The 12,602-nt window shown below is 34.1% G+C and overlaps 1 protein-coding gene across 1 annotated transcript; it reads left to right on the forward strand.

Annotated features, from left to right (window-relative positions):
- Window positions 1-552: 552 nt before the first annotated feature.
- Window positions 553-12,184, forward strand: LOC148627062 (uncharacterized). The gene is made up of 10 exons (XM_088566651.1): window positions 553-752; window positions 966-993; window positions 3,278-3,400; window positions 3,678-3,763; window positions 5,445-5,532; window positions 7,048-7,190; window positions 9,410-9,463; window positions 9,740-9,875; window positions 10,187-10,366; window positions 10,811-12,184. Exons 1-10 carry the CDS (start codon window positions 666-668, stop codon window positions 11,464-11,466), a joined length of 1,581 nt encoding a protein of 526 aa, XP_088422777.1. The 5' UTR covers window positions 553-665; the 3' UTR covers window positions 11,467-12,184.
- The last annotated feature ends 418 nt before the right edge of the window (window positions 12,185-12,602 follow it).

Here is a 12,602-nt window from a genome sequence, read left to right on the forward strand (position 1 = left end):
GCATGACCATTTTATAAAGCCGCACTGGGTCGCTGACAGTAACCTAGATTTGCATATCTGGCAATATGTAGCGACACTATTTATATATACTATGTACGAGACTTTTATTATTTATTAATCCGTAAAAGAACAGTTTAAGTATGGATGAATGTTAAACAGTCCTTGTTTTGAAAGGTGCTCGGGTATATCTTAGTGAAGGTCGAATGTTCATTGAATGGATTGTTTTGTATGAGGCTTATTATTCGATTTAATCAATTGATAAGACAAAACACGGAACATAATGTCCGGCATCAAGCAAGGACTTTAGATATTATCAGTGTGAATTTGTATAATTCAATTATATCTGGATCAAAAGTAAACACTGATACAATAAAGAATATTGAAAATATTTGAGTTGTATTTTATTATAATAAGCTTTCGTCAAATTAATGAATAAAGCCAAGGAGAAAGTAAACAGAGATAGTCCGTAGAGTACTAATTCATGCTAATGCCGCATGACAAATGTGATCCCGGGACAATCCTAGGGTCACAACCGGAAAAATGTATAGTCAACATTGGAAACGGGGAAATATTGAAACTATATTTCCAGAGGCCAACAAAGATAATAATGTCAGCTGATTAGAAGTGTGTGTATCAATAAATGTCGCATTACAATTGTGCTGGTCATGAAAGTAGTTTTCTCCGTTAAGTATTGGCTAGTTATGGTGTGCTTGGCTTGTAGATCGAGATCTTTAGCTTGTTCCTCCAGCCAGGTAAGAAATTATGCATTCATAACCTATATAAAATCTGTAATAAACATGGACCATGTATAGTTTATCATTTAAATGAAATATTTTTGTTTTCTTTACTCCTCTATTCAATTTTCTTATACGTGCATATAAACAGGTCTTAGTTCTATTTGACACACTTTTGGTATAAGAATGATCATGTTATAATTCACCGATACCAACTTTTATTTGTTTCAGGCTAACCATCTTAAAGGCGTAAAGACAGGTACTTTCGTACTTTAAGCACAGAACTATCTCAATTATTTCTCAAGCGTTATAACTCGCTGTCATTAAAAACAGCTAATTATATACGGAGCCCTGATAGGGACATACAACTAAAATATATATACATATATTTTGTGCGTGCAATATCTTACATCTCACATCGTTGGGAATTTTTCACACACACACACATATATAATCGTCTAAACAATAGTCAAAAATCACTCTTACGGGGTGATGGATCGTTAAAAACGATGCGAAACATAATAATAAATTAAATAAACGTCTAAGTATGTTTAACATCATCAGAAGATGGTAAAATTCAAATTGAATATTTTGGATAACTGATATCCTTCTTCAGCATAAAACTCATAAAACTATATGAGCATAAAATTCACAAAACTTCACGAGCATAAAACTCACAAAGTTCAAGATCAAAACAGATTCAAAAGCTGTGGGTGATTGTTCCTTTATCAAAGGCTCACATAAGCAACTGTTAAGGAGCCTGAATGAAAATAACAAAGGGGGTCTTTTTATCCAAATTAAAAGTAAAAATTAACTGTGGAAAACAATTTAAAAAAAAGTCCAAATATAGTAGTACGGCGTATTGATGTATAGCATGTAGTGCTGTACCAGCCTTAGACCAAGACCTTAAAATGAATTATTTTTCTCTCGTTTATTCCATCTGGAGAAGTTGTTTGAAATTTCTCCATCCAAAAGCTTTCCCGAGATACTCTTTTACATTTTGACCAGTTTTCATTATGTTCTATGATTGTAACAACAGTGCTGTGGAGATCCTCCTGGGTGTGTCCGGCGAATTTAAGATGGTGACTTAGAGGGAGGTCTGGTTTGAATTTGTTGTCACTGCGATGACCATTCATACGCCTGTTGAAAGGTTGTTCTGTTGTGCGGATTATGTTTCAGCGTAAACGGACCCAAATAACATTATAGCGTATAAACTAATGAGAAATTGAATACAGTCATTATATTTTAATTAAAAATTTAAAAAAAAAAATGATACAATGTATATTCATCACTTTTATTAACAATGAGTAAACAGCAACTTTAATTTTCCCGCCGTGTAGTAATTCTATTAAACAAATTGGCCGCCATTTTAAAATCAGCGGCAAGACGCTGTCATTTCATCACTGGGAAATGTTCAGTTACTTTCCAAAATTGAAGACACAGTTACCGGTATTAAAGCAGGAATTTGACATAAACCCGGCGAACATAAAGTTAGTTAATAATTTAATGTCACAAAAACGTTACAATGTGACTGAAAACATTGTTTTGGATGTTGACAAACAAAAAGTAGTCCCGTAAAAGGTGGGCGTGGCCTAAATAGCAAGTTAGTTTATACAGTTGAAACAATGTTGATTTTTGTCAACAAACCAATCAAATTGCAGGATTCTCATCAAATTAATATATATATATATTGAAACAACACCTTTTATCTTGTTATAGACTATATAGATATTTTCTTTTTTTCTAAAAGTACTCGGTTCTTTACATATTTACAAGTATGATAGATTTTTAAAAACTCGACAGTAACCTGTTGAATTTATGAAATAATAACCCTGCCCAGTATAAATCTTGCCTCGTATTACGGGCTGCCGATTGGACTTGATCTTTTTGTAATCAAAACCGATGAGTGACCTTTTGAGAGAATTCATATGCATATCCAAATGATTTTGTAAACTAATTTGCATACAAAATTGACTTTTGTCTCACAAAATTCACTTTTACATACAAAATTGACTTTTGTGACATAACAGTGAATGGTGTTTAATTGCTTGCAAAAGTGATTGAGTTGTGACAAAATTTAATTTTTTCACAATTTTTTTCTCAGTTTTGTATGCAAATTAGTTCACGGAATCCAAACTAAACTAATTTGCAAACAAAGTTAACTTTTGTTACCCAATATTCAAATTAGGTAACAAAAGTAAAGTCTGATACAAAAATGAATTTTGTTCACTGAAAGATTACTTTATACGACAAAATTTAAATTTGTAGTATGTTATAAATTTTGATAATCTGAACTCCTTTTTGTTGAACAAAACTCACTTTTGTCTGTACAAAATTGAATTTTTAGTACAAAACCACAAGAGTCCCATTCGGCGCCCTGTACGTATTGTTGTTGTTTATTTTTTTTTCCGAAAAAAAAAGACTATTACATTGTTTAATGGTTTAACAGTCATACTGAGAGAATTTACATTAATAAAGATAAATGAAATGGTAAAATAATGTATGATACGTGAAGGTTTGATGTGATGTGTTTCTCGTTACAGATTGTGACAACGAAGACTATGGCAAGCATTATAACCTCGAGATTTTACCAGAGAGATGGGACGTTCCGAATAGTCACATCCAAGTCGTCAACTCCTCGATTGTCTGGTCTTATCATACTAATGGTAAAAAGCCTATCATAGGAAAGCATTATTCCTTTGTAGAAAGTACATGTGTATACTAGTGAGTTATATTTTGACATTGATCTTTGAAATTAAGAGGGACTCAAAATAGTGCATATCTATATAAAAAAAATCATAGATTGACTTTATTCACGATATTAAGTGGATTTGAAACAGTGTATTAGCAACAACGACAAAAATCGCGTATCAGTTTTGAAACTTAAATATTACAAGGAGTTAATAAAAATATGAACTCGAGTACCGTATTCGTTTATTTCAGTAACAAATGACATTGGTGGCTTCAAATTATGGTATTATGATGACAATTTTTGTCATCTTGTAATACTGCAGAAAACCAAATATCAAGTAAGTAGATCACTTACCTTTTTTTCTCTCGGGAAGGTACTTGCTTTAAACAAACAAATTAGATACAAGTAAATTAGATACAAGTTCAAATCTCTTCTCCAAAATACAATTATATACAATGTACTATTTGATTGATTGTTGGTGTATGGTCACGGATGTAAAGGAGCTTATTAAAATAACATTATAGTTAAATTGTTGGTGATTTTCAGGGGCGTAGCTAGGCCTATTTCAGTTGTACGCAAAATAACGGCGAGGGGTCTTGAGAAGGGGGGTGGGGTCGCTCAAGGCCCCCATTGAGTCCGGCAAGGCAAAGCCCTGAGGGAAACTCCTGAATTTTAACGATTTTGGAGCCAGTTTTTCAGAGCCTATACTACGTTCATGGTATGCACATGTGATAAATAACCTTTATTTCATCTTTAAAATGTGTTTTTTTTATTTTCGTTACTTTTTCCGAAAGTACGCAACTGCGTATTTGCGTATAGGCAGCTACGCCCCTGATTTTATGTAGTCCCAGTAAATATAACGTACATTAAATATTATGTAAGCAAAATTTCTTCAATAATAAAACAAAGATTAGAAAACACGAATAATCGGAAAAAATCGGGAAAGGGTCAGATTAGCATATCATGGAAGAATGAAATCTCAAAGTGTGGAATAACTTTATATCCTAATAAATTCAGTTTTTGTACTAAACTGATTCTGAGAGGAACAAAACCACAAAAGAAGATCGAAATTCTCGCCATCTGTGCCACCACCACCACACCGCCGCGACGAATCCGGTATTTACGTTGTTTCGACACCTCCACTCGGTTATATCATGCTACCTAAAAAATCTTAGAAAAACACATTTAAACAAAGGACTTATATAATGTTTTGTACCGAATGTTCGATTGATAATCAATTTGCAGACACTTACTTGCGCTAGATATTAAAGGACGAAATCCTGATAACAGTAATCGATATGAATTTTAACCTATGGCCTAGAAAAACAAAAACAACGTGTTTAAAGTTCTAGCTCACATCCTAAAATTTGGTCAAATTATGACGTAACATAAACCTATAATTAATGTAAATCCATGAGTCATAAGGGTCCGTTCAAAATTTATCGAAGTACTAAACCGGTGCAATTTTTCCGCTCTTCAAAATATCTATCTACCTAGCAGATTAATCGTCAGGCCCAGCTGTCAAAGCAGGAAAAATTGTTGCTCAGCAAAATATTTCAAATGTTTCATTCACCATCAACTTAATTGTTGAAACTGCTTTTGCACCAAGACTTACACCTAACTTTACTTCAAATATATTTAAAAACTTCAGCGTATGAAAAAGTTAAATGAGGCTATATTCCCATTGTACTTGCTTAGTTACCTTTTCATATATTTTTTTTTACTAAACTAGTTTTACAAGGCCTTAACCACTTCCCTTCAATGTAGGGTAAAAAAATTAAGTGAAACAACAAACAAACAGACAAACCATTAAATTCACTCAATAAAACAACTAATTTTCTCCAAGGAATATATCAACATACAACAATTAAAGTAACTTCCAAATGGCAATTCAGTTGTAGTGAGTATTATGACATCATGTAGTAGTATTAATACACGTTATTTTCTATGCAAGGTCAAACAAAATGTTCTTGTGTTTTCGGCTTGACATTTTGTAAAAATCGATTATTTGACTTCAGAACTGTTTCCAAGTGGCTATCCCTCAAATTCTTAAGAACGTCGCGATTCCATATATACAACCACTTATAACATCAGGGAAGCTGAAACGTAAGTAGAAATGTTTTTTTTTTATTGAACGCAGACTTCGAAAAAGCGGAAAATATGTATATAACTGAAGTTTTAAGTTACATTTTTAGTTAAAGTATTTGATGGAGATTTCTCATACTTTGTAAAAACGATTCCAAATTATCTCCAAATATACTGAAGATGTTTTCAACATGCTGGATTTTTTTTAATCGACAACATAGTGGTGTACGCGTTTTACAACAAACGGCACAACATTCCGATGGGAACAAATTGTATTCCTCTACTCGCTGACCTATTTATTCACTCTGATGCTGACCTTATAGCTAATCTGATCCAAAAGAAGAGGCGTCGTTTAGCCAAATCCTTTGATTTCTGTTTCCTCTATATATATATCATTATTAAATAGTCCTAGTTTCGGGATTTTATATATCGCATATACCCTTGAAATAAGAATACTACAGACACTATGAAGACAACCTCTCATCGTGACCTACAGTTAGAGATCGACGGAAAAAGAAAACTGTTGACCAGACTATACGACAAACGCAAAGACATTTCATTCCGTATTGTCAACTTCCCTTTCATCTGTGGCAACATCCCTGTAGCACCTACGGATGGAGTTTTCATATCATAACTCATACATTATGCCAGAGCTTGCTGTACTACACAGACTTTTTGTACTGCGCTAGAGTTCTTACAATTAGGCTTCTGGAACAGGGTTTAATCCATGGGCTGGGAGGGTCCACCGTGCATCACCCACTCATCAACTTTATGGTGATTTTTAGGTACCTTTATACCTCTATTACTGAATCAATTTCTCGCCAAAGAATATTCCCGGATTCTTTTTCAGTACAAGCCTGTATTTGTAACACTTGGGGTTTTGGGGTAAAATAAAAAAAAAATGTACCCCTACCCTACCGAAACATCGTATAAATTGACATATTTTTCCATGTCAAAACCCCTAGAGTATTTATTCTATTGTAAAAAATAGCTTATTTGTCATTTTCTGTTTAGTATTATGACAATTTGGCTACATGATGTTTTATACATATGTTTTGGAGAAAGTACTAATTATACTAGTTCCTACAAGATTTAATTCATCACAACTGAAGTTTTATGGACGTCATCACAAACTCGTGGATCATTATGGTGTATCCATATGCACAATGAGAGACGATTTGTTCACCGTGTCATAGTTTTCCTTTCCTCTTTCGTCTACTCCAGACCTGACTTTTACGAGCAACTTGGCGGATGTTTCTAGAAAAGCAGAGGACACTTAGACCATCGGTGTACCTGGTCTATGTTCCCAGTGTTTAGTGGAGTCCAAGTTGTTCATTTACTTTTGTTTCTTTGTTATTTTAACTTTTTCATGTTCTTAAATTGGTTGTGTGTCTGTAATCCCTGGATTGCATTCTTTTTATTTCCACTAGAAACTTGGTTATATACCTTGACTACTCTTTCAATTTGTTGCATTTTCAAACACTACATGTAGATAGTTTAAAAAGTGACGATTGTCTCTGAAAATCATTGTTTCAGGCTTGCAATGGAAGGCCAAATGGTACACAAATATTACTGGTAACAATGTTCAGGTCGACTTCCGGTTACAAGACGCCAAACCTTCGACTTTCATTTTGTACCTTGAAAATGGAACGCTGGTGAATATCATCCAAATAAAAGACGTAAGACAGTTTTAATTTTTTATTATCTGTGCTAAACTACAGCGAGGTCATTATTTCAAAGAAACTTCTTTAATTTGGCATGGTGTTCAATTCGAACAATCATAATTTTGTCGTTTACGAAGCGCATAATTAGTCTAATAACTTAAATAATTTTAAATGTTAGGGTGGAAAATAGTTCTAATCAAAACACCAAGAGAAGAAATGGTAAAATATGAAATTACTACGCTATGGAATAATTAACACTAGTAGTTGTTTTTTACTCTAAAATATGTTCCTAAATCTTCACATTAAATCTGTTGTGAGCATGAGATATTTTATTGTTTTCTGTGTTCCTTTAGTGCTGCGGACGGCTAAGGATGTTTCGAACTTTTTAATGGGCCTAGAGGGTATGCGGCTATATCATGTCTCAATAGAAAGATAAATCAATGTAGTTTGAATGTCATTCTTTTCTAACTGAAAAACGGTAAAGTTTTCAGCTATTTTGCATTAATTAGAGGAGGGGGTCAAAGATCAATAGACCCAATGCACTTTGAAATGTAATTTCAGTGATATAGTTCCTTGCAGGTATCGGAAAACAAGTAACATATGTAAAAATCATATGTATAGAATTTCAAAAATGTAAAAAAGATTTTTTTTTCCTACAAAAGTTAACTATTTAATCACAGAACAAAAATGCCCCTAAAATTGGTTGCATTTTAGTGCATTTTCAATGATTAAGAGATAAAAAGACTACGTGGAATATACAATGTGTATCTAAGTATTCTTTACTGAATAACAAATAAAATTAACACAACGTTCTCGATTCGATCTGCAACATTGGCTTTGCAAAATTAAATGAGTTTGAAAGAGTAATCAAGGGAACAAATGTTCCAGCGGAAATCAAAAGAAAATAATCCAGGGACAAAGACCAAACATGGAAAACAGATATACATAACAAAGAACATGAAGTAACTAAAATAATACATACAACTAAAGCAAATGAGCAACTCAGACTCCACTAAAAACTGGAAGCATGGACCAGATGCACTGGTAGGATAAGCGTCCTCTGCTTTTCTAGAAACACCCGCTGAGTTGCTCGTAAAAAGTCGAGCCCGGGGTAGACAAACGAGGAAAGGAAAAGTATAACCCGTTGAATAAATCAGTTTTCATGGTGCAGATGGATACACCGTGACGATCAACGAGTTCATCATGGCGACCATAAAACTTCTGTAATGATGACTTCAATCTTGTAGCAACATAACCCTGTTCCAGAAACCTAACTGTTGAAAAACATATGTTTTAATGGTATTATATTCTGATAGTAACCTTGAATTGAGGGTCTCCTTAAGATCTTTCGATTTTTTCAGGATCCACAATGAATTAATACCACTACGGGAGTAAGAAGTGCTGTGGTAAGACTGGAGGCCGTCTTTGACAGCTGTGAGTATAGAAGTTGAAAGATTTGAAAGAGTTTCGGTGGTACATTTTGCAGATTCAGCTATGTAATGTTGTTTGTATGGATTCTTGTGGAGTTTAGGAATCCAGTACATAGACGGTAAATCACAATCATCATCTTTGATAATAAGCATTGGATGTAATACGTTTTGCAGACAAAAATAATGTTGTTTTGGGCTTTGTCTGCTGGATCGACAACATATTTTTCATGTATAGTAGACAATGTTTTTGCTACATTTGAAAACTGATGTAGCATTGGCACTCATTGACCTACTTAAAACTTTCATTCGTTTCCAAATTAAAGACCTCACGGCCTTTTTCCACTCAGACAGAATCACTGTCTTCTTGTTCTCGTTTGATCCATTTTCTTGCGTACTCCTCCACTGCATCCATAAGAACTTTAAAGTTATAATTTCAATTTATGGAGAGTGGTTCTTAGTACTTGGGACCTTTAGAAAGGATATTACGCAGAGATTCGTTTTCGATGATGGTTAAATCTCCCTTAACGACGCGACCATAATGACCATATTAGCAAATTTTCTCATATTTTAACTACTAATTATACTAAAATTGTAAAATACGAAATCAATTCCCGGACGACCTTTTCTGTTTACGAACTGTTGGTTCAACAGAAAAGCATGAATATCATCCATAGTAAAACTTAACTGTTCTTTACATTGATCAATACCCTCTAGGCCCATTAATCTAAAGCACTTTTTGATACCTGTCCGCAGCACTATTTAAGGGTTCGATGTACCACTAGGTTCTAAGACGACTATTTTCAGATGCAGTCAATGGTAGAACTTAGAGGTCTGGCATCTGGAAAGTACTATTTTCGGGTAAAGTTTAGAATAATCTTTATTACACGAAAAACCATAACTCCTAAAATTTCAATCCAGTAGAATCTTAATTTTATACGCTCTGTGCCAACATTAGGAAGCTAGTAAAGTATAGATGCGTCTACCACTGTTCAGTAAGTTTAAAGTAAAAAAAATGTAGGCCCACGTACAAACATACAATTGCGGAAGATTTCAAGTGAAAATGGGAAATGTGTCACAAGACAATATACTCCAGCTTCAACTATTATTGTAACCATTAAATTTCGTCGTTTTAAGTTAGGAGACATTAAAAATAACATGGATGAGGATCATTGCACATGCCGTCTTGAAGCTTTAGGATTGAAGCAATGCACGCCGTACTGTGAAGATGTTCAGAGTAAAATCTTCCAGATCCCAAGCACGTCAAGAAAAGGTATGTTTCGTACAGAGTACGTTATCTAACTTAATGTACACTTTGTACTATGTACATTAATAAGCTTCCAGATAAAACAACTGAAGGTAACTTCTAAAACTATAATGCAATCAACAATTCTTCAGCTGATCGAATGAACCTATTTATTACTGCAGTTCATCGTCGTGCCCAAACATCTACACGAATCAAAACCGCAGCATACTTATTATTGCCCCTTTGTAGCTAAACCTTGAGAAGGCCACTTTACCGATACTTTTCATTGAATTGCCTACAGAAGAAATGCTGTTGTTATGCATGCCTTTTTTTTAAAGAAAATTGTAGTACAAGTGGAAGTACAAGAAGTAAGATTACACAACCATGCATAGAAGTTTTTCCTAACTTAGATGGAAGAAATCCTGTCGTGAGAGTCATCCTACCAATTATTATCACGATTATGCTGGTGTTCTTCGTTATGTGTACAGTATTTTGCTTTCGTAGACACTTTACCTGCAGTAAGTATTGGACAAGTAATTCTTTCTTGGCTGCATTACCTTTAAGTTAAAAGCATGTTCCGATCTTTTTGATGCAAGAGATAAAAAAACATGTTTATTCTAGGAGAATGGTTAATGAATCTATAAATTAAACTACAGAATTAACGAAAGTTCATTCTTGGAGTTGTACTTTATTGCAACTAACTCCGGCAATGGTAGAGGTTATCTGGCAAGCTACTTTCTAACTTGGGGGAAAATATAGAGGAGCGGAATTCCAACTCCTTACGTTGTAGGAGTATATCGCAGCCATCAACGGGGTTTCTGCTTGGAGCTACTGGAGCTACTAAACTATAATATTGTACACTTAGTTAATATTTTATTAATATAATTCATGAACACATCATATTAATTTTTTAATCCATTACCATATGACAATAATTACTCTGAATCTGTTTTCCATTGTAGGTTCTAGGAGACCGAAACCAACCCTCCGAATTTTCTATCAAAGTGGAAGCCAACTGCACAATCTGGTAGTGAATTGTCTTTCTGATGTTCTGAAGCTTGGTTATTTTGTAACCGTCTTCATAGCAGACGACCTTAAACCCAACCTGGATGACATTTCAGTAGAAGTTCGAAATTATGATTATGAAATAGTAATACTCGGTGGTCATGGCGTCCCTTCAATTTTCGCTAGCAGCATCAAAGACTTACACATCAATGCAGACAGCAATTGTCTTGTCGTTTCATACATTGCTATTGTCTCTGATGTACTTACACATATGCATTCGTTCTATTTGCCAAACGATATACAAAAGCTTTTATGTCATTTGAAAATAAGAACTAAGTTAAACTGTCCTTTCTCTAGGATGTCTAGGAGCATGAAAAAGCTCCGTTGTGCTTTACAAAAAGCATCTGAAGCTAATGACCACCTTCCTGTTGATGTCAATCGATTTGCTGAAAAATCAAACCTATTTGACGTCAACTGGATTCCCCGTTATGAAACGGAATCTGTATACGGTATTTACTGTCATGCATATGAACCTTTCTCTGACCAAACTGGTTGCAGTTGTAAAGACCATGTTGATGAGGAGAGTATAAGTATTGGAGAAAAGAGTGTATAGGTACCAGAATCTACAAGACTCACTTACATATTCATGTTATCGATTTTATGTAAAGTAAACTGATTACAAAAAAAACAAGTTTGTTCGAATGTCAAGTTGAAGTCGTTTTGGGATAAACAAATGAAGAAACTTAATATATTAGGTATCAGGATGCGGGTCAATGTCTCAGTTTCTTTATGATATTAAGAAAGTTGTAGTCACATGCACTGCAGGAAATTTGAAAATCACATAATAGTTAGCAGTGAGTTAGATGCAAAATGTATATTCCTTCCTGCCCCAAAGAAGAAATCGCTAAAATTGATATTTTTTTTTATGTCAAAACCTCAAGACAGTATTTATGCTTCAGTACAAAAATGACTTATTTGATATTTTCTGTTTCGTAGTATCACAATTGATACTTTTGTGCTCTTTTGATGAATTGCGACGATTTTCATGGTCAAAATTTACCATTTAGCGTTTTCGTTCGTATTGAGGTTATGTTTTAGGGGAATGGTGGTAATTTTTTTACATAAATACTTGAAATTGTTCAAATATTTATTATTAGGGCTCATTTGAAAGATTAGATACTAGGTACATGCACTGAAAAAAAATTAACATTCAACATTCTTCAATTAAGAATAATTGCTACTTTAACACGAAAACTACGTGCTCGAATTGAGCAGTATGATGTATACATCGTTATCTTATATGTTCCGAATTATGAATTTTACAGTGTGTATTCTGTGAATGAGCATTTTGTTTCATACCGAAATTTGTTTTATATGATAGGAGTAGTATTTTAAAAATTCTTGGAAAATTCTTATGCAATATAGCGAGAACATGTATGGCGAATATGCCAAAGAGACAACAACCCAACCGGGATGAAAATGTCAGCCCTTGACCTCCCCTTGCTCTTCAATGAACGACGAGGCTGCTACCGGCCCCCAAAATACCATTATATACAGGTACAGCGAAAGGGTTGCCTCTATATATTGAAGTAACATAAAAATAAAGATGAAAACGAAACAAGACATAGAGAGGCCAGAAATTCCTGACTCGGAACAGGCGCAAAAAAAAATGCGGCGGGATTAAAGTACTTTGGCGTGATCACAACCCCCCTTTAACATCTGGCCACAGTGGAAAAATCAGTCCAAAAA

This window comes from Perna viridis, chromosome 1 (genome assembly GCF_037379345.1).
Source record: "Perna viridis isolate PV_CMFRI_1.1 ecotype Kerala chromosome 1, ASM3737934v1, whole genome shotgun sequence".
Classification (NCBI taxonomy): domain Eukaryota; kingdom Metazoa; phylum Mollusca; class Bivalvia; order Mytilida; family Mytilidae; genus Perna; species Perna viridis.

Excerpts from the sequence above, each read along its gene's own strand:
- LOC148627062 (XM_088566651.1), top strand. The coding sequence starts at position 666 with ATGAAAGTAGTTTTCTCCGTTAAGTATTGGCTAGTTATGGTGTGCTTG. Across the intron at positions 5,533-7,047 it reads AACATCAGGGAAGCTGAAAC|GCTTGCAATGGAAGGCCAAA; the intron begins GTAAGTAGAAAT and ends TCATTGTTTCAG. Across the intron at positions 9,876-10,186 it reads CCCAAGCACGTCAAGAAAAG|AAAATTGTAGTACAAGTGGA; the intron begins GTATGTTTCGTA and ends TTTTTTTTAAAG.